Source organism: Cygnus atratus, chromosome 2 (genome assembly GCF_013377495.2).
Source record: "Cygnus atratus isolate AKBS03 ecotype Queensland, Australia chromosome 2, CAtr_DNAZoo_HiC_assembly, whole genome shotgun sequence".
In the NCBI taxonomy this organism is placed as follows: domain Eukaryota; kingdom Metazoa; phylum Chordata; class Aves; order Anseriformes; family Anatidae; genus Cygnus; species Cygnus atratus.
Window position 1 is genome coordinate 55,080,059 of NC_066363.1, and position 27,942 is coordinate 55,108,000.

Consider the following 27,942-nt stretch of genomic DNA (forward strand, 5'->3'; position numbering starts at 1 on the left):
TCGGCTCTGGTGAGGCCGCACCTTGAGTACTGTGTTCAGTTTTGGGCCCCTCGCTACAGGAAGGACATGGACGTGCTCGAGCGAGTCCAGAGAAGGGCGACCAAGCTGGTGAGGGGTCTGGAGAACAAGTCTTACGAGGAGCGGCTGAGGGAGCTGGGCTTGTTCAGCCTGGAGAAGAGGAGGCTCAGGGGCGACCTTATCGCTCTCTACAGTTACGTTAAAGGAGGCTGTAGTGAGGTGGGGGTTGGTCTGTTCACCCACGTGCCTGGTGACAGGACGAGGGGTAATGGGCGAAAGTTGCGACAGGGGAGTTTTAGGTTGGATGTTAGGAAGTACTTCTTTACCGAAAGGGTTATTAAGCATTGGAACGGGCTGCCCAGGGAGGTGGTGGAGTCACCATCCCTGGAGGTCTTTAAAAGACGTTTAGATGTAGAGCTTAGCGATATGGTTTAGTGGAGTACTTAGTGTTAGGTCGGAGGTTGGACTCGATGATCTTGAGGTCTCTTCCAACCTAGAAATCTGTGTCTGTGTCTGTGTGTCTGTATTTATGCTCCTATCCTCCTTGTGAAATGTTATTTTCCCAAATCTACTGCCAAGTGAGATGAGGTATGCAGGGCTTCATTCTCTTTCCCCTCCAGCCAACTTTTCACATTTTGAGCTCCATTAATTTCAGTGTAGTTGTTCTTCATTCTTAGAAATGTTATGAAAGGAGAATTAAATGAGTCAGAGAACAATGTGAAAGATTCCACAAATTACATATGCCTTTCTAAAACTAACTCCCTGTGACAGCTTAACTAACAGATAGTAGTGTTCATGAGTAATAGACATGCTCCAGAGTGACCTCTTCAGACATGTTAATAGGTGAGCTTCAAGTGCTGACATTTTCAAATCACAGAGACATCTGATCAGTAAGGTGAAACACTGAGTGCAGAAGCTCCCATTTGTGCACTGGGTGCACGGCAGAGCTGTATTTCAGGCTAGTCTTCTAGACATGATGGCTCTTCTACACATGGATTGAATGGACACTCATTATTTCAGACCTGAATGCTGCTGTATCATCAGGAATATTGCCAATGATTCCAGCAGCAGGAACAGAATTTGATTTAGCACCCTTTTTATGTAATCACACATATATATATACGCGCACACATATAACAAGGAGATGTATATATCTTTCCAGCACAATTATGACATCTATCCTTTTGAGAAACTACTGTATACAGAAGGACTAGAATGTTTGTTTGTATGCCTTAATTTAACTTTCCAGATTCTCCAAAGAACTGACAGAGTTAGTTTGTGACTTAGAGTCAAAACCAAGATGTACAACATTGTGAATTTCAGAGGTACCCATTTGTGCAAGGTTAACTGTGCTGAAATTTGGAACCAGTCTATTCACAATCTGTTTTAAAAGTCTAAATAATTTTCTGATTAACCCTCAGGGAGATGTAATTTTGAAAAACAGAACAAGAAGCACCAGACAGCATGGAATACCAACTATGCACCCTCGAATACATCATAAGTATTTCTGTTCTCTTTCTAGGTATGGTTTCCCAGACTGAAGTATGTGGTTATATTGTGGAGTGGGACATGACGGTAAGCATAGAATGGCTCAGGTTGGAAGGGGCCTTAAAGTTCATCTAACTCCAACCCCCCAAATCTGTGTTTTTCGACCTGAATTACTTTTAAAATGATCTGTATAATAATTGTTTCTTATAAGACTGCAGCCTATCACTTCCTTCAGTATTAGCACCCAGAGTGTTCAGGTACATAACAGTAGGCATTCATAAAGACCTGGGGCCTGCCCAGTGCCATCTACAGAAGAAAGGTCCTTAACTGCTTGGAGAACAAAGAGGCTTTGGGTATTCCATTGATGTCCAATGGTGGACTATGATGCATAGTCTGACATGCAAGACAAAGCAAAACAAACAAACAAAAAAGTAGAGTTGCAAATCGAGAAGGCATGATAAATATTGCCAATTTATAATCAGAAGTTCAATGGTTAGGGCATTATACAGTGTTAGAGATGCCATACTCTGCTGGAAAAGGTTCAGACCTGTGTAATTTTAATTTGTCTGGTTAAGAGACAATGGACTTAGAACTATCTATCTTCTTTCGCACACAGGTTGCCCCAGAAAACTTCATGTTTTAGATAAGGGGAAACTTCTCAAGAGAACTCACAGCATATGCTTTTAGTTCTAATAACAGTCTAAGACAGACAGTTTTGGAACTTGATATTTTTCTTGCTCAACTTAGATCCTAAAAAGTTTTTAAGAAATGTCTTTGTGACTTGGTAACAAGGCATCTAGATTTGCAGGCATTAAAATTACTACTTTTTTTTCTATAATATATGCAATATAGATGATATTTGACAAATATAGTGAGATATTATTGTACTGTAACGGTGAAAAGAAGGGATGGGATTGGTAAATAGAGAAAAAATCAGTTTATGTTAAAAATGTTTATTAATTTCTCACATCTTTTCTTATACTTTTTATCTTCCAAACTTGACTGAATGTAAATGCACCTTAGCATGAGGTATGTTCATGACCCACTAATTTATAGAATGACCTAACACTTAATGCATTCATTCAAAATCAAATACACAGAAAGAAGGTCTGTTCTCCATGTACTCCAATCTCAGCTGTAGTCTATCCAAATTCACTTATCTTTCCACTTCTACACTCCACTGAAATTTCAAGACAGGATCTGAATTTTATTTATTTGTTTATTTATTACCTGTGGACAAAAGTCCAAGTGTTCTAGTAAATGTAGATCCAGCAGACTTTGTAAAGAAGCAGCATTTTTCCTGTTATCTCTGTGTTAACACCTGCATTATGGAAGTTGCACAATATCCAGATTGCTGACTGTTATGTGGGTTATAGAGAACATCTGACCAAGGAACAATCTCTGCTGTTCTTAGGATGAATCTTGAGAGCTAGATGTTTTTCTTCATTTCTTTCTCCCTCTAATTCATCTCTTCGCTTTAAATTCCTTAAGTCTTTTTATTGTCATGATATGCTATATAATGTCTAATGATTATATAAAAGAGATGGATACATCTTTGAATAAACTCTGTATAAGAGCATTGTAATATTAAGCCTATCAGCTATTTTTCTTTCTGCTATTATGGTTAACAAGATGTCTCCAATAGTAAATGGGAGTGTTTAGTAGCTGTTTCTGTAATACTGCCAATATATGCCCTTTCATTACATATGCCTCTGTTAGCAAATAGATGGACAAATTCTGAAAAGGCTTCATTAATGTCTAAAACGTCTCCATTAACATCCCCAAAAGGATTTATTTCTCCTTTGTTTTCCGAATTTTATCTGCTTCCAAATTCAATTATTCTCTCTTCTGTCACGCTGAATTCAGAAACTGTCTTCAGAAAAGCAGCAAAGGATAGCATTTATAATGAATCCAGTACAGCTTTCTACTTCATGCATGGTTTAGGAGGGGGATCTGGAAAACACCTGGGCTGTTTATTTCTGATTTATTTCTAAGTATTTATTTTCCTATTATACCCCTGAACCTGGAGCAGGTCTTGCAGGAAATTTTCATTAAATTATAATTTTAGACGGGTGACAAATAATTATGAGACATTCATTCCTGCCTTTGAGAAAACAGAGACCTAGAAACTATCATTTAAATGAATACTGTATTTTGGCAACGTGACAGCATGTCTTCACAGACTGGGGGTGCACAAGCTGAAACTCCTTGCATTTTTATTTTCACTGGTTTAAAGTACACATTATATGAACTGACTTCATTGTAGATCTGAGTATTCTTCTGCTGAAAAGCAAGAACATATTGAGGAAATCCCATGTACAGTGCTACCCTACTGTGCTACTACCAGACTAGAAAGGAACGCCTCTTCTTTCTTTTAGACTTAATCTGAGTTCTACATAAACAAAATGCAAGATGATCCTAACATTTTCAGAATGAATCAACTATAAACAATTATTAAAAACAAAATAAAATAAGCTTTCCTGCTATAGTTTTCAACAACAAAGACAAAAGAAAGTAAGAGAGAAAGAGGGAAAGAGAGAAAGAAAGAGGGAAAGATAGAGGGATGAGGGAAGGAAGGAAGGAAGGAAGGAAGGAAGGAAGGAAGGAAGGAAGGAAGGAAGGAAGGAAGGAAAATATGCGGTGTACAAATGCTTTTTTAATTCCCCCCATGTCGCTGGGTTCGCTCAGATTTAGTGAGTCTCAAATTCAACACTGGACAACCGGCGACCTCTTTCGGTCAATTAACAAAATGAGCAAGAGGACAAAAGGCTGAAAATCGTTGGTGCAGTCACCTATCGGGGTATTAAGTGAATCTGATCTCTCTTCCAACACCTCATTCATTTTATTTCCCTAGGAAAAGCCTCTGTTAACTCTTACATCATATTCTTTACGCATAAAATATGATTTCTTTGGTCTTTTTATGTACAGTGTCTCTTTCAAGACAGTATTTTGGAAGGTACTGTCTGAACAAAGAACAGAGAAAACAAGCCAGAGTTGATTTTAATGTTCTAAAAAGATTTGATTTATAAAAAAGAGCAGATTTTGAGATTCACAGGGCAGTACCTTGAATGATAACATCTCTACTTGAAAACTACACTTTTCCACTTGAATTTAGACACGTGAACAGCTGATGAATTATCGGAAGGTGAACTTCAATGTTAATAACACAGGGGTTAAAAACAGAGCAATGGTTTGGCTCATCATTTCCATGGCAGACAGTATTTGTATATGCCAGTATCTGTAAGCATTATTCATTTTACTTTGTATGAGGAGCAGGCTCCTGTGACAGAAATGCCATATATGTGCCTATGTATATACTTCACCATATCCTTCTGTGTTAGGTCTCAGGAGTGCTGCAGAAAGGATGGTCACAAATTCTGGCTTTGACAATTCAGATTTTCTCCACCGAAGTTAACCTAAGTAACAGAGCAAAACAAGCCAAGCAGAGTGGGGGCAGAGTTTGCACTGGCTACAGAGAGCAAACACATGCAGTGTGCAAAATCGACTGTAGGGTTTGTTGTTTTTCTCCCCACAGACTTATGAGGATGTTGCAATGGAAAGCATTTTCTCATGGACAGACAAAAAAGTTTTAAAGAGCTCAGAGAACGCCTTAGAAAGATGGGGGAGCTGCATCCACGGGCCTGGATCACCACGTGTACGGAGTGATTGTGCCAGAAAGCACAGGGTGCCCGAGAGTAACATCTGTGCAAGCGTGTGTGAGGAAAGGCTTTCAGCCCCGAAACAGGCAAGATTGTAGAGAGGAGCCCAAAAAGGGCACTGCCCGGGAGCTTTGCTCGTACATCCCCTCCCGGTGCCAAGGGGACACAAGCACATACACAGCACTTACCGCTTAAACAACAAAAAAACACGAAACGCCCCTCTCCACAGAGCCGTACCCCTCACTAAGAAGTGCCCACAAACCCCAGGGACCGCCGCTGGCCCCTCCCCAGCCCCCAGCCCCCAGTGACCGCCGCGGGGCCTCGCCGAGCCCCCGCACTGCCGCCGCGGGGCGCTGCGCGGCCTTGGCGGGGCGGCGCGGAGCGGCGCGGGGCGGGGCGGGGCGGGGGGCGGCGGTGCCGATATATGGCAGGGCCGGGAAACGCCGCCGGACAGATGGGCGCAGAGTGGCGGAGAGCGGAGGCGGGAAGCAGCCAACAAAGAGAATAAGAAAAGAAGGGAGCCGCGTTCGCTTTATTTTTCTTTTTCTTTTTTTTTTTTTTTTCTTATTCCCCCCCACCCTTGCTGTTTTGCTTTTTTTTTTTTCTAAGCATTTTTGAAACAAGTTTTCTTCAGATCGTCTGGGCTTTTTTATTATTATTATTTTGATTTTTTTTTTTTTTTACTTTTGGAAGCATTTTTTTTTCAGTGTTGTGTGTGGAAAAAAAAAAAAGAAAAGCCATCAACGTTAGTTTCAAGCCAAGTGGTTGAGGCGCTCTGCAGGGAGGAGGGGGGGAGGAAGGAAAAGTTGCCTTTGTTGTCAGCGAGTTCTTTTATTACCTTTATGTTACCAAAGGCCGGCGGCTGAAGAGAGGGTCGGTGCGAGCCTACCGGGCGCGCAGCCTTCTTCCCTCGCGCTGTCCGGGCTGCGAGAGGCCGGTGACTTTACCTGCCCGCAGCGCTCGGCGGCGGCGCCCTCCTCCGGCGCCCGCCCTGCTCCGGGCGAGGAGAGGCGGCCAGCGCTGCCGCCCCGAGTCCCGTGAGCGGCGCAGCCCGGGGCGCTCCCCCCGGGCCGAGCTGCGCGGGGGCGCCTCCCGGCGGCCCCGGCTGCCGGTTGCCATGGTGCCGCGGCCCGGCGTGCTGTGGGCAGTGGCGGCGGCGGCGCTGGCGCTGCTAGGCCGTCGGACGGCGGCCGCGCTGGCGCTGGCGGGGCCGGTGGTCCGCTGCGAGCCCTGCGACGCGCGGGCGCTGCAGCAGTGCAAGCCGCTGCAGCCCGACTGTGCCGAGAGGGTGCGAGAGCCGGGCTGCGGCTGCTGCCTCACCTGCGCCCTGCGCCTGGGGCAGCCCTGCGGGATCTACACGGAGCGCTGCGGCGCCGGCCTCAGCTGCCAGCCGCAGCGGGAAGAGGCGCGGCCGCTGCAGGCGCTGCTGGAGGGCCGCGGGCTCTGCACCAACGCCACGGCGGACGGCAAGCTGCGGGCCTTCGTGCTGCCCGGGCCGCTGGCTGAAGGTAAGCGGCTGCTTAATTCTTTTTTCTGGAAGTTGAAAAGTAACCGCGCGCTCCGGGGAGGTCGGGCGGGGGGGCGCTGGTGGTCCGCCGGGTGCCCGCGGCCGGCTCCTGCCCGAGCTTCTCCGGCAGCCGCGCAGCCAGGGCTGGGGTCGCTTTTGAAAGAGGGGTGTTCTTTTTTTAAATTTATTTTTCCCCTAAGGAAAAAGGAGGTTAACCTTTTGTGTCTCTTACTATCATTATTTATTTATTTTCTTCACCCCTGGTGCTGTGAAGTAATCCTTCGCGAAAGAGGCAAAGTTACTGATTTTGAAAGCAATCTTGGGGAGGGAAGAAGTTGCATGTTCCTCGTATGGGTTCCTAACGCTGCCGGGTTGAAGAGGAGACGGTGAAATCCTTGCGATTTGTGCCTAGTGTTCCTGGAAAGAGGGTGTGAGAAAACTAGAGAGTGCGTGGGCTAGCTCTTGTGCTGCAGCGTGATTACATCAAGGCAGTGATAACCCAGGAATTAAAAAAAAAAAAAAAATCCTGGCCGTTGAAGGTGGTTGTTCAGAACAAAGCATTTGCACAGCAGTGTTTAAGAGGATGTTGTTTTTCCCTGCATTGCAAATAAACCTTCGGACAAACGAAAGCTTTCCAGTACCTTTCTTATATCTTGTAAATGAGACATTCACCGAGCAGGTTCTGTTTGGTTTGAAGAGGAAGGGACAGCTGGAAAAAGTCCTGTTAGCATGCACATTTGGAAACTTTAGAGGCAGGCAAAATTGGGATTCAGATCAAAAAAAACTCAGCCCTGTGCAAACATCTCATTAAACTGTTTGTTTGCCAACAGCAAGTATGTTAACATTTATTTAATAGAAAAGTGTGTCAAAAGGCTTTCCACTACTTGCATTTTTTAAAAGCCAGGAGTTTTTCTGCTAGGTTACAGGGACTCTTTGGCTGGCCTTTCCTTAGCTGAGGAAGTGGCACCAGTGTTCCAGTTAACTAGCTGCTATGAGACTAAGAGATGCCTTATTATAATTATTTATGTGCTGTTCCCAGCCTGTTCATGCTTTAAATGAGAGAGAGTTCAGAGGTACTCACTGAAGTTTTAAATCTCATTGGAACATGGAATAGCTTCCTTCATCACATGAGCTTGGCTTTGACTGTTCATCCTTCAAATGAATTGAAAACAGAGGGAGTCTCCTCGATACATGAGACTTGGCAGTGTTTTGTGGAGGGGCAGTGCTTTTAACAATGGCTGTTAGAGGAGGGGAAAGACAGAGCTGAATGTTGGTTCCCTGATGAAAATATTTCCATTTTCAGGCTAAATAGTCAGAATGTGGAGTTCCTGTTTTTGCATTCTTGGCGCAGGGAGAATTCCTGTTTTCAAAGCAGTAGGAGCTTTGATCGCTTAAAAAGTGCGAAGTAGGTCTCTACAGTTCACATTCAAAGCATGAAGGTTGAAAATTCAGGGCGCAAAAAAGAAGTATTATGACGAACCTGTGTGTACACACAGTACCTGCCTCCTCATGGGTGCTGCTCCAGTTTCAGCTCTAAATTCAGCGCTGGGGAACTAAGGTTGTGGCATGGTGCCCTCCCTCCCTGAGCAGGATCACACCTCCCTTTCATGTAGCTTTGTCCTGCATTGTGTGCTATGCTTTTGGTCTTTACTAGAAATTGCTAGAAATCCGTATGGATGGTGTGTATTGCAGGAACTTCTTCATGCCAACTAAAGTAGGCCACTGACTTTGCAGTTCAGGTTTTGGGGCACGAAAGTCATAAGTATTACTGTTCATATACAAACCTTCTAATCTCGTTTTGAAAGAGAGCAAACAACTTTTGGAGCAGTTTTGTTTCCATTACAACAGAATGTAGAGGTACCATGGCACCAGCTTTTGTAGAACTTAGTTAATTGAATATGCTTTACCGTTTAAAGTGTGGCATTATGACCATTCTGAATTCAAGTGTAAAAAATTCTGTCAATATGTGATGGTCTATACAAACTGGGAAATGAGCAGTCTGTTGATTAGTTAATGCACATTAAGAATACTTCCTACTTTTTTTTATAGTAGGTAAACTAAAAAATTGGACAGACTAGAGAAAACATAGTATTTGTATCTAGAAGATTTAGGTTTATAACATTTTATTGTGTCATTTATTGCAAAATTCACTGAGAATGTGGAAAAAAAAATACCACTGTTTAAAAACAGGACATTAAACCACCAAAAATATGTTCAAATACTGCTGAGAGTCTGAGTTAAACCCACAAAAGCCAGGAAATTTAGACTTAAGACTTGAACTTCCTTAATCCATTTGCACTGGGAGTTGGATTTTCCCGGTCAATTATGTTCATTGCCAGCAGTGGCTACACTAAAACCACCAGTACCAAGATGTTAACTCTGATCCCGCTGCCTCCTCCTTGTTTTCCTCTTCGGTTCCTGTGTATGGCCAGTGCCAAGATACTGCATGTGTTGAAATAACGAGACTCAAATGAGCTATGTGAATATGGGCTTTCAGTTTTAGCACTAAATTTGTTGGCTTTTGTGGTTTTCCAGTGAGCTGTCAAGTATAATTTCAATACAGATTTTCAGGATGTTTCTTGCATATCAGTTATCATTGTGTGCTCACAATGTGATTTCGTTAAAGAAAAAAAAAAAGAAAGTGGTCAGCAGCCAAGGCACTGAAATGCAGCAACTAGTGGGACTTAGCTGACAGTAGCAGGAGTATCCAGACTTCAAAAATTCCATGGAGGAAATGCAGCCAGTTACAGTTACATTGCAAGAGTCTTCTAAGAGAGAAATGCTGTGTAGACAAATACCTCAGAAGGTACAGGAACGCTGGGCTTATGCAGTATTTTGGAAAAATAATCCTGTAGTTTCCTGTAGGTTTCTCCTGTAGTTTTGTAGATGATAATTTAAGGGAAAAATATTTTTGAAGCTCATAATGAAAGTAGATATTTGTCCTGTGACACCACTACAGAATGAATGGCAATTTTTTTTATCCATTACCCCAAAATATATTTTATACAACTAGAAATATTTTTGAATTTAATAGTAGAGGAATGAAAATGTGGTATTTTTTTTCTTTCCTGTTATGTATGTGGAATAAAACTAAGAGAAAAACAGTGCTAAAAATAGTTAATTAGAACCATCAAACTCAGCATGGTAGAATTTTTTATTAACACTTTTTTTTTAATTTACTCTCTTGGGGAAGATGAAGAGTTGCTCTCCATCCAATAACTTACTCATGTTAGCTGTATTAAATTAAAGTTGTTTAAATCTGTTCTGGGTCAGAAGTACATGATTTGAATGCTCTGCACAACCCATGTTGGTCAGGCTGCTAACAGAGCTCTGACTCAGGGCCAGGTGCTGGCAGGGCTCCACACCTGGCAGACCTGCATCCTCCTGCCGGGAAGGGAAACCAGCAAAAAAAGAGGAGTGAGAAACTTGGGCGGTAGTGGTTTGCAAATAGTTTGAAATGAAGTGAACGTAAATACTTTTCAAGTGATTAGCAAGGCAGGGTGTACATTCAGAGGGACCTAGCACAGGTGGTGGAATGGTATACTTGAAAGACTCACTAGGATTGAAGAGATTTTTCAGTTAGAAAATTCACTGCAGTTCTTTACATTTAGCTTATGGAGATACTGATGCATGCAGAATACTGAATTGCTCATGTTTTTATATATGATTTTTGTACAGAAAAATTAAAGATGTAGAGTAGTCTAGTGGTCTGTTGCCCTTCCAGACTCAGCTGGCAGTTGACTAACTTTGTTTCTTCACTGAATTTGTTCTTTTCATTAGGAAATTCCAGTGATTCAGAAGAAGACAGGAGTACCAGTAGCATAGAAAATCAGGCCATCCCAAACTCCCACAGGGTGCCAGATTTGAAATTGCATCCACCGCACATCAAAATAGATATCATCAGGAAAGAGCAAGCCAAAAATACACAGCGCTATAAAGTGGAATATGATTCACAGAGTACAGATACACTGAATTTCTCTTCAGAATCCAAACAAGAAACTGAATATGTAAGTGCTTTTGTAAAAGCTAAGACATTTCCCTGCATGTGAGTATGTGCCTGTGTGTGTATGTGCATGTTGTGCAATTGACAAGATAAAAATGGTTATTGTTGTACCTATTTAGGGTATTCTGGCTGTTTGGCCAATACAACTGTTGGATCTGCAAATGCAGATAAGCAGCTGACAAAACAGATCATGTTCAGAAGACACAGAGGCCTAATGCACTGTTGTTTACATTGATTTTAATATAATTTTCACTATGTCAGCTCTTGGCAAAAATTCTTGTTTCCACATGTTTCTATGAGTGTTTTCTGTGACATGTTTAGTAGTGTCATTATTTGGTAAACTTGGTTGCAAACAGCATTATTGGGTTGCAAAACAATGGAAGAAAGGAAGACATTTGACACTCAGTGTGGTGGCATTGTGTTCATACTCCATGAAGCAAATCAAGGGAGATGACAGCTTCAGTTGAAGCTAAGTCTCGAGTCATTATTTCTATGACGTGCTGAAGACCACCTCCACTTGCAGTAGTCCTTTAATGCGACTGCATAAATGTAATGGCTCACAGCACACAAGCTGTTATTGCTTCCAGCTTACTGTGCCCAGTAGAAAGAGTATTTGCAGGGCAGCCAGAATGTGGTGAATCTGTTAGGACAATAATTCCTGTTTGTGCATTTCTTGGCTGCTGTCATGGTGGTTATCCTTGTGCCTATGCCAGCTGACTTAAAAATATGGATGGATATATTTTGGCATCTCATCAAAACAGTTGTGGTGAAACCAGACAAGGCTTCCCACCTGCAAGAGAAGGTTTTGAAACCTGTGTGAGGTGGAAAGCTGTGTCTGAAGAGTGTGTGGCCTCCAAGTTAACACAGTTGTTTGTTCAGTTTGTCATTGATGTCCAGCTGTCTAGTAAAAACACTTAAGTATCCAAGTTATAGCATGCCCTCTTCCCAAAAACTTGAAATAAACCTCTTCCAGTAAAAGAATGAACTTTGGTAGCTCTGAGGAAATAGGGTTCTGGCCTTAACTAGGATAAATGTTTCACTTCCATGGTAATCAGGCCCTGTGTGTGAAGGCACACTGATTTACTAAAACTGCTCATATCTGTAGGAACTGGAACCAGGTCCACTTGAGGCAGGTACCTTTGCAAGCAAATGCCCTTCTGCCTATGTCTATGGCTTAGTTTTTGATACTCATCCCTTTTACTTTTGAAACCTGTTTCAAGATAATAGTTAAAGAAGGCGGCTGCTCTTTTTGTAGGCCTAACTCAAAACCAAATCTTTCTGTGTTATTTGTAGTTGGTGTCTGAACGGTTTCATTTATTTAAGGAGTTGCCAATAAGAGCACCAATTTAAATAGCTTGTTTAGAGCTTGTGAGATTGATACTGAACAAAAATGTATGAAAGCAGCAAGGAAGATTTTTGCTTACCAAAAAATCAACTTTAAACTTCAGCAGAGCTGTGGAGTCTGTATGCTTTCAGACACTCACACGAAAGGCACTTTATATTAGCAAACTTAACGTTTATGCTTGCAAGTAGTAATATCATTACTTCACTAATTAAGAATTGTACTAGTGGGTCTTTGTGTTGATAGAACAACTTAAACATTTTAAACCCCTGCAACTGTGTGAAAAAGAATTTTTTGGGGTCTCTATTGAAGAATCAGGCTGGTGGATTGAGTCAGTAATGTGCTCAGAGCAGCATGTAGCTAAACACAGAGTATATAGGCTGTGATTCTTGAATTCTGATCCTTCTGCTGATATTGGCTGCCTTCTTGGCCTCTGGCAAAATTTGAACTCTTCTACTCCTGGATTTCTGGCTGTAAAATTGGTCTGGTAACGTTTTATACCGTACCCTAAAGGCCTGCAGTGAGAAACAGTTAGTTTGGTGTTTGAGACATGCTTTTAGAAGTGGTTCTGGAAGTTTTTATGTCATTGTCTTAGAGCTAATCCACACTACACCATTGTCTTCCTTTTGCATATGGAGAAACTGGTGCAAAAAGTTACATACTTATCTACTGAAAATGTGTGCAACCATTCATTTGCATGAGTGCATACATTTGGTTCAGCTGAAATTTGGAATTGTTGCCCAAAAGTTGCAGTATATTTGTAAAGGCATATACAGTATGCCAAACTACATGTTTTCAATTTAATCCATTGCATTCAAGCCTTTAAATCCATCAGAATCACAGAAATAAAATGACATTAGTGAAGATTTACAAAGCAGTTTGTTCTCAATTGTCTGCTTTCTTTTCCCACTTGGTGAAGATCAGCTTTTCACAATATATATTATATATGACTGATTTATGTAATGGTCAAGTCTTCCTTACAGTCATGATTTCAGCTGGAAATGCTAGTCTGACTGCGAGCATGGCATAGGGCCTTCAGTGCTTAGAAATCAGTTTTGTCCTGAATAATGTCAGAATTTCATCTGTGATTGTTTTGCTTTTTGACATTTCTTTTAATAGATTTGTTTTCGTGATTCATACCCTTTGAAGATTTAATAACTCTTCTGTGAAAAACAGGATTTGTAAATGAAGTTTCATATATGTTTTTTTAAATGTGCTCACTAACAGGGTCCTTGTCGTAGAGAAATGGAAGACACTTTAAATCACCTAAAGATCCTGAATGTCTTGAGTCCCAGGGGTTTCCATATTCCAAATTGTGACAAGAAAGGGTTCTACAAGAAAAAGCAAGTAAGTACAGTGTCTTGAGCATTTCAGTGAATACGCTTCATTTACTCTGTGTTGCAGTTGAAGGATCTTGCCAGCAAAGTGCATTATATATCATTTTATACATCACTTCAAAAAGAAGCTAGTTTAATCCCAATTTTAGGTCCTGATCTGATACTGTTGAACTTTTGTCAAATGTGGATAGTGTTTTTATTTTCTATTGGTTATGACAGCAGATTAATTTGAGAAACTTCCAACCTAATCACACACAGGTTGGCCAGTGTCCTAGATACTAATGCCCTTCAGTTTAAAAAAAGCAATGCCTCTGTAATAACCCACAGAGCTAAATGTTGCAGTTGCCATATGACTGCAATAGATCAATGCTTTGAATTGTAAATAGCTGCTTGAAAGTTCCTAGAAGAACTGTGTTGGTTTATATTACAAAAAGCAATTTGAGAAAGGCATGTGTCTGTCCTTTATGCACTACACAGATCATTTCCAAAATCCAGGTCATGTTATCATGGAAGTTAAACATCTAGTAGTTATTCTGTAGCAAGGTTGGCTCCTTAGCCCACTCTGGTATTCCTCTTTTTTAAATGTTTTTTTTCTCTTTGCAAATGCAGACCTAAGTGGAAGGTATATATGCAATACATTCATGCTCTGAAGCAGCATTCTCCATTTGGCACTACCCTTGAAGCTTATTCAAGAACTTGCAGAATTGCAAGACATAACATTCTTTGCTTTGTATGCACATTTCATCTAATACCGTTGTTTAGATAGTGACCTGTCTCCAAATGTATTTCTTGGTATAATTCCAAAATTTCCAGAATTCAAAAGAGTCTTTCAGATTTTCTTCAAGGCAAACCTCCGTAAGGACAGATTTTGTTTGTGGACTATCTTGTTTTTCACATTTGGGTTTATAGAAGTCAGCCCCTATGTCTGGTAACCAAGAGTGGCTGACTCGGTGTGTTACTGCATAATAGTTTCTTAGTTAGAAGTAAGAGACCAGCCTCAGGAGGCAACCTTATTTTAAGAGTGGTATCTCCCCATTGTTTGGCTTCCAGCTTTCTTAGAAACAGTCTTAACCTTTCAGGTATTCCCTGGAGCTCTGCAATGAGCTGGCAGTGTCAGGTGGGCTCTTTGAAATAGGGATGAGGTTTCCAGTGTTCCCTTCTGCCATCAGTCCAGCAATTGACTCTGTTTGACCTTGGCTGCACATTGCTGAATTTGTTTTACTCCCAAGCTTTTCCCAGGCAGGTGGTGGTAACTCCCAAGTAGGGTGAGTTTCTTTTTCTTTAGTTTTGAGAACCCACTGTCAGTTCATGTCTCACTGCATGTAAATTAGCAGACAGCAGGGCTCAAATCCCAGTCTGCATTCATTCAGGAAATGCCACAGACTGCTGTGTGAACTACTCTCTGGAGCAAGGCTAGGACTGTTTTGTGGCTGTGCCATAGAAGTATTTGCTTAGCTACATCAGAACAGCATGTCATGTAACTGCACTGAAGATATGCAAGCATCTTGTAGTACTTACCCTCCTCTAGGTATTACAGAAGACCACAGATTGGTATTTACTTTGTTCAGTAGATGTTCCTCTCATCTGTCTTTAGACTTCAAAGTTCTAGCTTTGTCAGCAAAAATGCGGTGGTTTGCACACTGTCCCTAGTGTGTATATATGGTAAATCAGATCCACAGTGAGCACATACTAAAGTGCCTCACTGTGCAGTCATGGCTCTCTAACTGAGGCAGAAAAAAAATTTAATATGGAGGGGGGAAAAAAAATATGGATACTCTCTTCTAGTCTTCATTTCTAGAAGTTCATTTACTAAAGTAAGGTGTTGATACAGAGCAAAGACAAGCTTCTGCACAGTATGTAGTCTCCATGTTATCTGGAAACTTTCAAGCTGATTTAGAAAAGGTTGATGTGCTATGTGCAACAGCCCCTCTGGTCAGCAAACATAGATGTTGAAGGGGCACTTTCATACTTGGCCAGTCTTGGCAAGCACTGTGCCAATTTGCACAGCTCGCAGTAGTTTCATGATAGTTTGGGACAGCTCAGGATCTTGTAAGAGATGCCTGTGAATTGAGGCCATATCAGTAAATATTATATGCGTAATGTAGTTTGTGCTCTTCCTCTAACTGAATCTTAATCAACCCCTGGCACAAGCCTTCACAGATAGGGCTTACAGAGAGAGGCTGCTTCTCACACTTAGAAAATGTAAAACAAAGATAATGTATTTGAGTTAACTCCTAGAAAAAAGCATCCGTTTTATAAGTGAATGAATCCTGGTCAGATGGAATGCACTCTCTGCAGGACAGGACAGCAATATCATTTGTTTGTTTTTCTTTTTGGAGGATCAAAATGTAGGCCTGATTTTGGGAACTTTGAGCAGGTGTCTCTAATCTGATTAACAGAATGCTAGGCTATTTTATTAATTTCCTTCATTGCTATTATTAGCAGCATTCAATCTGTAATTCAATTTTGTTATGACGACAAAATTCAGAAAAAGATTGTTAGGAAACAGTAAATGCATTGGAAAAAAAGAAGCATTTTGAGCACTTTTAATTCTGGAAATGAATGCTAAAAGCACTGCCTAGGATGTTCGTCTATATAGAGGTATGATAGGAATCTGATAAATTATGATTGCTCTGGAAACCATGAAAACTCATTCAGGAGGTACTTTGTGTTTTAGTATAGTCTGCCTTCCTGGTCACCTGCTCTTGCAGTCAAGTTGAAAGCAATTATTTTTCTTGATATTTGTGGACATCTAGAGAGACTTTTCAGAAGTAACCATACGGAGTAATTCGCTTATGTGCAACAATTTCAAGAACTTAAATTCATCTGTCAAGGTATAACATGAAAATAACTTCAGACCTTGTGTTTATATATAAACTTTGTTAAAATCAAACATACTAAAATTGTGATTTCTTTATCTTAATAAATCACACACATTAGCTTACACTATTCAAGTATGGTGTGTATATAGGTATATTTGCATGAACTAGGTTAATACAGGCGTGGTTTTGCCTCAGGCATGTGAAGAAAGTTTTGATGAAATTACAATTATTGCCCCATATTTGTATACGAGAACCAGATATTCCTAAATGTGAGCTGGCATTGTTCCACTGAAAACAACTGGGCTTGGCAGGAGCCAGCATGGCCTGAGGTATATGTCAAGGCTGTCTGCACTCTGCTTCAGGAGACCATGGTTGTAGCTCCATGGAGACCTCTGGGCTGATCAGGAATTCAGTGGGATACCATATGCTTTGCTGTGCCCCACAAATGTCTCCGTGGCACTCTTTGTGGAGGGGAGAGGGGCAGGTGGCATGAGGCTGGCAGCTGGTACTTCTATCAGAAGTAATTATTGACTGCACCGCTTGGGCAGTTTTCCAGCTTTTTGGACTTCTGAAGTCATACAGAAAAGCCTTGAAATTTGTGTGCAGTGCAAAATTCAGAAGAGCGAATACTTTTAGATAAACTTTTTCCATATGAGTTGTCCACTATTTCAGTATGGAATGCAAGCTAGCTGTTTCAGGGTAAAAAACATAACTTTTGAATCAGAAGCGCTTTGCTATTGACAATATGGATGATCAGGTAGTACAAAATATCAGACTGCGAAAGGTAATTTTTCTCGTTTCTTCACGGAGTGACATTTTAGCTGTAAAGCTCTAGCCCAAATAATCTAAGGGTTTCACTTTTTTCTTCTAGACGACCTGTTTGGGAAAAAACCATTAGTTTCTGCAGACTAACTTTGTGCTATAGTTAATTCCAAAAAATTGATTATGCAGCTGTAAAATGCAATCAAAACCTCCAACTACACGTGATAACTTTAATTGATCATTTGTTTTGACAGTGATGCAAGCCTATGAATCAGTCAGAGTTGTGTAACATACTTCATATAGTACTTCTAAAAGGGGAGGCTGTGTTACTATTATTAGTAGAAGTGTAGTTTCATGACCGGAAAACCAGGCCAACAGCCAGAAACCCCGTGCTCTAATTCAGGCCCCATCTGTGCCTCTACTCTTGGGAATAACAACTCCATTAACTGCTGCCTCATTTTCCTTATCTGTAAAATGTAAATCACGCAAAAGCAATTGTTTATGAATTACTCAAAACTGAGCATGAAGGATTTAGTGTGCTAAACATGAATACCACTTAAGGTAGAGTCCAGTCCACTTACCACCAAAAATTAAGAAAAACATTCTCTTGGTGTTGGTGAACTTAGAACAGCCATTTGCTGAAATCATGAAGAGCACACACAAGTACTAGTCTGGCTTTTGAAACAATAAAGGATTCTAAAATTTACATTGTTTTTATATTTAAAGATTTGATGCAGGGAAACAACTGAGCGAGTGACTAGAATTCAAACACAAGCTAATCTTGTAGTTTAGCAAATTATTAATGTAGCTGTCCTCTCAGTAGGCTTGAAATTCTTCACCCTCCCCTATAAAAGCTGATATATTCTTTAAGTTAGTTTTGTCATCCCACTGGTAGGATTGCCATTCATTTGCATACAGCTAATGCATAAGGACTGCACATTCAGAGAAGAGAAGGCATTGTATTATTTCTGCATAGTCTTCCTGCTCAAATATATCACAAGGCTAGATTAATTTTCAGTTATGGTGATTAATGTTACTTCATTTATTTATTTATTTACAAATGAAATAAGCAAGCTGGAAACTTGGGTTTCTGCCAAGATGGTATGTTCAGTGATTGGTGTCTAATGTGTGATCTGCTCTCATCTCTCTTTCACAGCTTCCTAGTGAGAACTGTCTACACTAATCTCTGCTGCCACAAATTAATTGGCTCAGGGACCAACCTGCTGCTGCAGGCAGTCCCAGGAGTGGCCCATATTCACACTTCTTTCTGACATATCACCCTTTCACCTGAGGTCCTAAACTAGGCATCAAAGGGTCAGACACTTTGTGCAACATGTAAAGCCTAACATTTACTTGATGTTTCCTTATTTACCCGTGCTTGGGAAAGACATTTAGCTTTGTGGGCCATTGACATGGGACAGTGAGACGTATGAAACTGGAGAACAATGCAATGGAGTGATAAGTAGCAAAGTTTAACTAACCATTGGCAAAGCCACAGCTGGTACCCAGCATAAACTTTCTTGGAGAGACCATTACTTAGTACATGACAGACTTTTTAAATCTACTTTTACTGCAATACTATTTCTAAGGAAGTTCAGCATCTTTGCTTGTTTAATGATAGTTTCAGGTTGGTCAGTTTTGTTAACATTCCAATAAGCAGCAAATTTCTAACATTGATGTAGGTCATAGACTAATATACAAGCAAAGTCACTTATAGCAAAATAGACATGTAAAGTTCTAGTAGACCTAGCAGTTGTTGAAGCGATAACTCCATTAGAGAGGGATTATGTGTATGTTAATAAATGTCAATGACAGTATTGAAATTCTTCCAGCAAACAGATGCAAACCAAGGGTGTTTATTGCTGCAAGAGCTGTCTTTGACCTGTGCTTTAGTGTAAAACAAATCTGTTGACTTTCTTTTCCAAAGATGGATCTCAGTCGTCACTCCGTGGTGTTTTAAGTAGTACTGGTATTCAACAGACAAAAACTGTGCTGCCTAATATAATAGGGAGTAGTTCATTATGCTGTTTTCTGCTAATTCTCAGAGCAGTGTTATTATGGAATAAGTAGATCCAAAGTGTTTGATGGGCAGACTATTAGACTACATCTTTTATTGTAATACTTTGTAGTGGTGTTAAATCTTCAATTTAATTCAAGGAATGTCTTCTATCAAATCTTCTGTTTGATTATGTATATGGCCAGGATATAACAGTGCAGACATCAAACAAGCAGGAATCCCTACTGTGTAATGCTAAGAGCGGAATAAAACAAAAATTATGCTAATTGGGTCCTCCATTCTGTTTCAGTGTCGTCCATCCAAAGGTCGAAAAAGAGGTTATTGCTGGTGCGTGGATAAATACGGACAGCCGCTTCCTGGGTATGATGGCAAGGGAAAAGGAGACGTCCACTGCTATAACTTGGAAAGTAAATGAGGGCTGGATGCCAGCTCTTCAGGCATCTGTGTGTGGCAGCTGGACCGAGCAGAGGCCTTCGTGGGGCTGGGCAAACACCATGTACTGCATTGCGCAAGGAGTTATGAGCACTGCCTCCTGTGGCAGTTAGGGGAGTAGAGGCCTCTATGGACTCTGCAGCTGCACCCTGCCACTAAAACATGTTGGGCTTTCTACAGAATGTGTAGGGAGTTCTGAATTCCCCTGTCAACCTGCACTATTGATACCCAGAGAGAAAGAAAAACACAAGGCACTTCAGAATGGATTCAGGGAGTATCCACTGACTTTTTAAAGAATGGCCTGTGACCAATTTGATCCTAAAAGATTCTGTTTTTTATTTTAAATAATTTATAGGTTGCAAACTTGTAGAGTTGTTAAAGCAAAACAAAAACAAAGGCACACGTGCGCACAAAAAAAAAAAACCCACAAGGATTTAAAGGCTAAGGTTAAGCTTTTTTTTTTACAAGTCTGATGGGAATCTTCACGGGTAAAAAGTTTTATAAAAATCTCAAAACTTTTTAAGAAACATATTTCTAAAATAAATACATGACTATTTTTTCTGTAAAATATATTATGAATATTCTGTTAGTCTGTAATATAATTGTTTTTAAATAAACTTTATTTAAATGTAACATGTGAATACCAAATATTACACAATAATTCTAGTGTATACTTCTGTATGCAAAGAGAAAGTAAAAGTATGGGATGCTTTACAAATATGTATAGATCCATATGCATAAACACTGACCTGTTCTAGGTAACAGAAATGAATTTGTGGAGTGAAGGAGGTGTTTCCAGAAGAGATCGTTTCATTATTTGATGTAGGTACAAATACTCTGATAATCTTTAAAATTCTTTTTAATTATTTTACTTTTAATGTACCCATCACTGAATTATACCACTGGAAAGAATAACAGTTGCACTGAAGCTCTCTGTAAAACATTCTTCTATCTGTCCTTTGCTTCATTTAGTGCAACAGAGCTTAAATTTCCTCTGTTTCCTTCATGCTAACATAGAATATTCATGGACAAAAAATTTCCATTACAGTACCAGCCTTTCTATTTGCTTATTTATTTTTAAAAGCTCTCTCTATTCTATGTGGTCTTCATATACTCTGCCAAAGTATGCATTCTGTATGAGGATCTTTTGTTTAAAACAATGCGAACAAGATGGGAGGATTGTGGGCCTCCACAATTGTTGAGACCTGTGTGCTTCATTTATGCTACACACAATTGTTGCTTCCTTTGACTTTGGTAGAAATTATTTGCCTGCATTGAATAAGATCCATAGGGTTTAAATATTTAAATTGTCTGCTATGATATGTCCTTTTAATATGAAGATAAGTGTGATGCTGTTACATAAGGAAGTCTTTGGCAGCATTTTTTCTTTTTAGGCTGATTGTTTATTGAACTTCATGACAAATTCTGTATGACAGTGAAATTTGGATAAGTAAAGGTGGCCTGTGAAATGTAACATCTCTCTGGAAAGTAATGCCATATTTTGTATATGTATTTATTTATATATTTTATATAAATATTTTATATATTTATATAAATATATAATATATTCTTATATGTGTCACTATAAATGTTTGATGTCACTGTAGAAAAAAGAACCAGCAACACTGTAATTTCCTGTTGGGTTGGGAATTCGATGGAGAGTGATAGCACTACTCTCATGCAGCTTTCCAGCCATTGGAAACAGTGGTTGTGCTGATGGAGGGGAGACCATGGAGTCAAGGAGCCTGTTCTTCTCCCACCCTGTGAGTTACAGCCACCTGTGTTTCCTGCAATGGCATCTGTCTTGAAACTTTATTGTGGAAAGATTTGGATATGCGGCTTGCAGGATTGAGGTGGCTGATCACTATAAATCAAATGTTCAATGCCTTACCCTGAAATGTAGCCCCGTGTGTATTCTGTGCATATTCCTAATTTATATCTAATGAAATAGGTTCACAACATTGTTAAAACTGAAATTTTAAACCTAAAAGTAATAAGAAAAAGTGTATGTGAGGTGGTGCTTAGTTCAGGTTGATACAAACTTCCTGACAGATAGTTACAGAAAGCTTTGTGAGTTGAAGATTTATTGCAATATTTTTACTGCTAATGCAAATGTAATGCCTGCAAATATTTGTTGGCAAATTAAAATAAATAAATGACTTTTTTTTTAATTGTAAACCAGTTTATTTCAAATAGTTTCACATGCGGAATAAAACTATATACAGCAATATTTGGGCACATCATATACAAAAATTAACATTGGAGTCACAAAAGTAGGTTATGAGTATTTCACTTTTTTTTTCCTTCACTATCTCATGAGCCTTCTCATAAAAGAAAACGACCTCTCACCAAGAAGGTGGACAGCTGCCTTCCAAACCACATTTGGGAAATGAAGAAATGTTTTAACAGGCTATGGCAGCATTTCTGATTTGTGTTTTTCATTAAAATTATAGCTCTTTGTTTTGCCCCATCATTAAAAATAAAGAAAGACGTGTTGTCTGATATGGGTACTTAAGTTAGTTTGTCTAGCTTGTTCTCAATAGATGTCTTTAAAACAAATGTCTAAAAATAGCAAATATTTCTGCAAATATTTCTTACCTGTGATTTAAAGCTCCCCGTTATTCAGAAGCTCCCTGTTATGGATGCTTCCTTTGTGCATCTGATGTTCCTGGCAGCTGGCATTCTTGGTATGAAATACAAAATAACTATATTTCCCCATGTAAAAAACAAACAAAAACATTAGAATTAAGAGGATCAGCAGTGATTTTTTTCTTTTTGTTTTAACATACCTATTTCTATGAAGACAAGGGCTCAATTCATCAGACAAGCTGCATGTCATTCAAAGATTTTTTTGTGGCTATGGCATTCAAGCTGCAATTCAGACAAATTATTTGTGGGCTAAGTTCAAGCAGCAGAATACGTGCAGCATGAAGCAAATGTATGGGTCAGTATCAGTTCAGAAGATCTCTTCCTGCTCTCCCTGCACACACAGGTTAGAAACGTTCCATGTTAAGCGCTGCAGTGAGTGGAGGACTTTGGTTTTAGTGACAAATGGAACCTAAGTATTAGAAAAATACCTGCTGTTTTGGTGCCTTTGCTGCCTTCAGCTCAGATGGTGTTTTTTTCAAGTAAACATTTGGTAGCATTTTTCTTAACAAGGTCTTTCAAGAATCTTAGGCAATCCAGGTGAACATTGTGAAGTCTCATAAAAATTCTTGTAACTTAGTTAACATTATTGACATGTTAAATATTTGCACAGCGGGGCACTACAAAAGCTTAATGTATGTACTGCAAAAACTCGCTAATTTCTTTTTGAGAATACTTCATCCCTAGAGGCTACATAGATGCCTTATGTAGCCCATATTCATGTGGTATTTGTTTTAACCAGAGTAGTAGTTGCATAAATCCCTCTAATTGACAAGAATGCAAGTTAAAGCTACCTGCAGGCAGAAATACTATCTTTCAAACTGATTGAGAAAGTTCCCTTTAGTAGATCTACTGTGCTATAGTCTTTTGACCTCAGAATATCCTTTTCCACCTTTTTGGCATGCACACTCTTCAGGGAATAATGTTAGATATTTGTGCACAGGGGAAAGGAGCATAATTCTTTATTGAACTGAGCCCTAAATTAAAGTAACGGTTTTACAAATCTTTTAGGAAATCATTTTTTGGTATCTGTAGTTACTCTCTAAAACTGGGTAATCAAGGATACCTCCACAGAGATTTTACATATTAGTGATACAAATTAAATTATGAAAAGTGCTTAGCAATTTTTGTGGGTGTCAATGCATATTAGTATTCAAAATCAAATGTTTATATGGGTAGCTATTTCGTATGTGGCCCTGCTGTGCCTTTAGAAAGGACCTCTTTTTTTTTTTCTTTTTCTCCTGCACAGTCCAAAAATAAAATCCAATAATGGGTATTGGTGTATTCTAAGGGCACGCTTTTTGTGGTCAGTATCGGTAACATACTCATCTGCGAGTATACAGAATTCATTCTGTCTAAGGATTTTAGAAGAGCAATATTTCAGTAGGTTAGTGTCTGCAGTTCTAGCACGAGATTGTTTGAATTACACAATACATCAGTTGAGAAAATAATACATCTGTTGAGAAAATACTACATCTCTCTCTGCTAAAAAGAAAATTTCCCAGTAAAATGGTAAGTAGCACAAGTTTCTTGTTCACCAGAAGTTCTTGTTTTAAAAGTTTCTGTATTTTATGTTGTATTATTTCTTCCAGTTCAGCTTTTGCAGCTGTAGAAACATAAACCTTTGCTTTTGCCCTATACATATATTCAAAAATGCAAATGACTTCAAGGTTGAAAGTTACTGCTGGGGGGAAAAAAAGAAAAAAAAAATCAGAGACCAGGTATTAGGAGAGGCAAAGGATAATATTGCAAATCTCAGTTTATCCTTGCAGAATGCTTGTCCTTCTGTAGTATGTATCCTGGCTTTCCACTTCTGCTGACATATCCAAATTCCTTGAGAGCCTTTCTCTGTCATAGCTAATTTCACCCCACTGCTTTCTCCATGAGTGGTGATGGAAAAAATAAAGGCAGCAAAGTTATTGCTACAGAGAGCAGCTGAGATTTCCACTAGAAAAATCTGTCAAGCTGAAGAAAATGTCATTGAGAAGGACTGCTTCACACAGGCATGTGCAGTAAGACCTTCCAAAAGTGGGGCAGTGAAGTTTGGTTACGAGTACCAGGCTGAGGGTACATTTCCCTCACTTCCTGCAATTGGAGAACAGAGGTTATTTTTGCCTGCTTATGCCACACAGAGAATATTCAAGGTGAAGGCATGTTTCCCATGTCTGCTATATATCACATAACTTGCACCCAGTAAAAAAGACCTAACTGACTGAGCTTGAAAAGTTGATTATTGCTTTATCACAGGGGTGCCACATGCAACCTTCAGCCCTCAGATCTTGCCATATATTTCCACAGCTGCTACCAGTGACATGCTACTGCTCTTCTTTCTCTATTCCCTTGCTGGATCCAAATGGTGACAGTTCAGCTGCTGAAGCAGCAATAAACAGAAGATGCAAACCATGAGAAAATATGGAAGAAGATGATAATATAGCTTGCATTTGCTCCAGGACTCCAAAGACGTCCCTCACCAAGATGCTTTCCCAAGCAACCTCAACAGCTATATACCATCAAACTACAAAGCACCATCGGTGACAGAAAAAAAAAATAATCACACATCATCACTAGCATAATTATGCAATTAAAATCTCAGTGCAGGCACAAACGGACTGTTCTTTGTTAGCTTAACAGCAGTTGGAGGAGATAGAAAGCAGGAGGTTCTGTGTTGGGCATCTGCAGCAGGGGGCTCTGCCAGAACAGCTGTGCCTGCTGGCCAGGCACCCTCCCTACAGGGAAGTGTGGTTCATAAAAAAGCGGCAAGGAGCCAGGCATGTGCACAGCCTTGCCTTCTGCTGAATGCCCTCACCTCTGCTGAGATACCCCTACTGCCACTCAGAGATGATAATCTACCACTGAGTATCAAATGGAGAGCAGAAAGTTTTGCAAAATAAAACACAAGATCTGGAACGGGATAAGTTTAGATTTGTTCATTTGACCTTAATTCTACATCCATGAACAAGCTTGTTCCTGCATCAGTCCTGCAGGAGGTTGCTCCTTTCCCTGGGCCCTCGCAGTAGCATACTAGCAGATAGATTTTGTACCCTGGTGCAAAAGGAGGCAGGTCAAGGGAGGAGGAAAGGAGAGAAAATAAAATAAAGCCTTTGTTTGTTGACAGACCTATCATCAGAGCTGTTTTCATTAACCAGAAAGCAAGTGCTGGTGTGTCTGGACTCCTGCTGTACTTTCTGGTAATACAAAACTAACTAGCCGCACTCCTGTAAGACCCTCCCCTTCTTTGTCCCACCACCTCTTTACTTAAATGTGACTTGATAATATGTGGTGACATATCAGTAAGAGAATCCCTCTATTTACCTCCACCCTGCTACTGTGCTATTCACTCTATACCATCCACACAAATCTTCAAGAAGGCAAATGTGCCAAACACAATTAAGCGTTGGATAAGGTTCATAAACCACACTTTCCTGTGCATTCTGAGTCCCTGTCTGATTCTCAGTGCAACATCCAAGAAGTGTATAAATATAAAATGTTGGTAAATAAAACGTCTGGGACCTGTCTTTGTCCCCACCACCCCCTCCCAGTACTAACCAACACAGATGTGTCTCCACTGCACCCCAAAATAGTGAGCAGAACAGACTCAATATGAGCAGAGCCCAAAACCAGATAGGTTGTCTTCAAAAAAGAGGGTAGAAAATAAAATGCAGAGAGCACTGACCTCATTTCTTTGCTATGAGCATTTTCCAGCTGGCAGTAGGCCAGGGGCAGGAGGAGGCATGGTTGGAACAAACCCTGCTGCAACAAACCTGGCAGGGTTTTGGCAGCAGGAAGCACAAACTACGTAGTGCTCTCAGATAACATGAACCAAACACACAGATGCTTACCTTATACCTTCCCACCAGTTAATTTATTTCAGGTTGGGTGGGAGTAGTGCAAGAAGGTGTGAAGGCAGGGAGCTGAAATTACAAAGAGTGGTATATTCCCTTTGCAAATCCAGCTGCACTCCAGGTGACCTGAACTGCTCAGAACATCCTGCAGCACCTTCCCTGTTTCCCCACATAGTCCCACCAGGCTGTGCTTGCTAGCACAGGTGTGACTGGTGCAGTGGGCTCATGCTGGAGACAGGATTGCCAGCTGACACATGCCAAAACACAAACAGAAAAAAATAAAAGGTAAATAATAAATAGGTAAACAAATAATAATAAAAAAATAGAAATTACAGGCCTTCGATTTTTTTTTTTAATCCTATTACTGAAGCTGATCATAAAAATCAGGACAAATCACAATGCATGCACCTATGGTCTAAATGTAGGCCAAGCTCCTGGCAGCACTCTAACAGGGGAGATATAATATACCTTCTTTGCCTCCTTGCATTAGTCCTAATCCCAGCACACAGAAGAGTCTGGCCCAAGTCAGACAGCCCAGCCTAGAGAAGCTCAAATGAAATCTGTCCTGGTGAGTCCTGGCAAGATGTCACACAAGGCCAGATTGCAGATAAGGAGACACCCATTCCCTGTTGCTTTCAGTGTGATAAAAGGAACTAAACTCCCCTAAGAAACTGGTCTGTCATGCCTGAATGCTGTACAAGGCAGTTTTCACTCCTGGTGCTTAACTTTAAAGGAAACAGTTTCCTAAAACCTTTCCCTGTTAAAAACTCTAATTTCTTGCAGCTAGGATGTGAACCTGCCACCCTGCAAACATTAGAAGTAGCTGTCCACTGGATTGCTATACTGCAAAAATACTAATATATGCAAATATATTAATGTACTATTAATATTTATTAATACGATAAACATTTCCCCTATATATAAAAATCCCAACATAAAGAACCAATTTCTGCTGTTTAGAGATCAACACTACACAAAGTTGACGGGGTGAGAACAGAACAGAGTCAGAGTGCTCTTGTGTGCTACAGCTGTGAGTATACAATTTTCCCTCCTTTCCTCACCATTTTCCCCTAGCAAAGCCATATGACCATTGTTCATTGCTGTGGGTGTGCTCTGTAGAAGGATTCTCAGGTTCTGCTCAAATTCGTTGATTCTTCATTATTTTCATACAGTGATTGCCAAACATTTTGACATAGTGAATACAGTTTTACAATGAAGTTTAGCCAGGTCTCACTGTAGTTCATTACAGGGAGGTTACATTTGTAATTATTTATAATGTCAATGCTATCAACAGCTTTTGCCATGTTTTCCTGGGAAGATCGCAACCTACTCTACAAAGCAATGCACTAGCATATCCATACTTTCAAATCTGGGGCAGTTTAAAGAGTATTTACTAGACCCCAATAGGATCAACACTGACATATAAATACTGCCAACACATTCAATAACTACAGTGTGATGCTACGGAAATGTAATACTCAGAGCAGAGATTTCCATGCTTTAGCTTCGCTGTTTCTGCAAGCAACTTCCCTCTCTCATTTTAAAACCAAAGCTCATGCCAAGAAACTGCTGGAGGTTGTTTTTTTTTTTTTTTTTTTTTTTTTTTTCTGAGTTTGCTCCCAGTCAAGCTTTTAAAAATGCCCCTCTGGCCCTTTTCTCAGGCAGGGTTGGTGCAGCCATTTTCCGTCTTTGGGGCATGCTAACTCCCACACCAGTTTCTTCATGGAAAAAAAAAATACAGCAACAACAACAACAACAAAAAAAAAAAACAGTTTGAAGCAGGCAAGGCAGTCACTTGCTTCCCTCTTTTTCCCTGCAGCCACTAAATAAGCAGAAGAAAAATCTGAGAGAAGGACTGCATCGTAAGCACAAGGGACTCTCTTCTCTGCTTTCAGCAAAAAGAGTAAGGCTGGGTTTTTCCCCACCCACCCTTTTATAACCTCTGACTTTCTGTGCAAGAAATTGTTCTTTCCAATCTCTCTGTTATCTTTTAAACACACTAATATTGCTGTGTTGGGCTTTCAAGTTGAAAAAGTCATACAGCTTTCCTATCCAGCAAACCTTTTA

At 40.2% G+C, this 27,942-nt stretch overlaps 1 protein-coding gene and 1 long non-coding RNA gene across 4 annotated transcripts in view; one reads left to right on the forward strand and one right to left on the reverse strand.

Annotated features, from left to right (window-relative positions):
* The window catches only part of LOC118249663 (uncharacterized), a 39,362-nt gene extending 33,122 nt beyond the window's left edge, over positions 1-6,240 (reverse strand). Inside the window, exon 1 of the long non-coding RNA XR_004779174.2 lies at positions 6,004-6,240. This is a non-coding gene — a long non-coding RNA (uncharacterized LOC118249663). The remainder of the gene's footprint in view (positions 1-6,003) is intronic.
* Positions 6,241-6,267: 27 nt separating this feature from the next.
* On the forward strand, positions 6,268-24,763 carry IGFBP3 (insulin like growth factor binding protein 3). Of its 3 annotated transcripts, XR_007707888.1 has the most exons (6): positions 6,268-6,673; positions 10,453-10,679; positions 13,245-13,364; positions 19,245-19,315; positions 20,146-20,209; positions 24,332-24,763. XR_007707888.1 is itself a non-coding variant. In XM_050709055.1 (5 exons), the coding sequence occupies exons 1-5, from the start codon at positions 6,283-6,285 to the stop codon at positions 20,147-20,149; spliced, it is 813 nt and encodes a 270-aa protein (XP_050565012.1). In that variant the 5' UTR covers positions 6,268-6,282; the 3' UTR covers positions 20,150-21,558. The 3 variants fall into 3 exon arrangements, 2 of the variants coding, with proteins under 2 accessions (XP_050565012.1, XP_035405733.1); XM_050709055.1 differs by lacking the exon at positions 24,332-24,763 and having other exon boundaries at positions 20,146-21,558; XM_035549840.1 differs by lacking the exon at positions 24,332-24,763 and having other exon boundaries at positions 19,245-21,558.
* The last annotated feature ends 3,179 nt before the right edge of the window (positions 24,764-27,942 follow it).

What these genes read in the sequence shown, in the direction of transcription:
- IGFBP3 (XM_035549840.1), top strand. Translation starts at nt 6,283, where the DNA reads ATGGTGCCGCGGCCCGGCGTGCTGTGGGCAGTGGCGGCGGCGGCGCTG. An exon ending in GCCCGGGCCGCTGGCTGAAG is followed by an intron (nt 6,674 to 10,452) that starts GTAAGCGGCTGC and finishes TCTTTTCATTAG; the next exon opens with GAAATTCCAGTGATTCAGAA. An exon ending in CCAAACAAGAAACTGAATAT is followed by an intron (nt 10,680 to 13,244) that starts GTAAGTGCTTTT and finishes GCTCACTAACAG; the next exon opens with GGTCCTTGTCGTAGAGAAAT.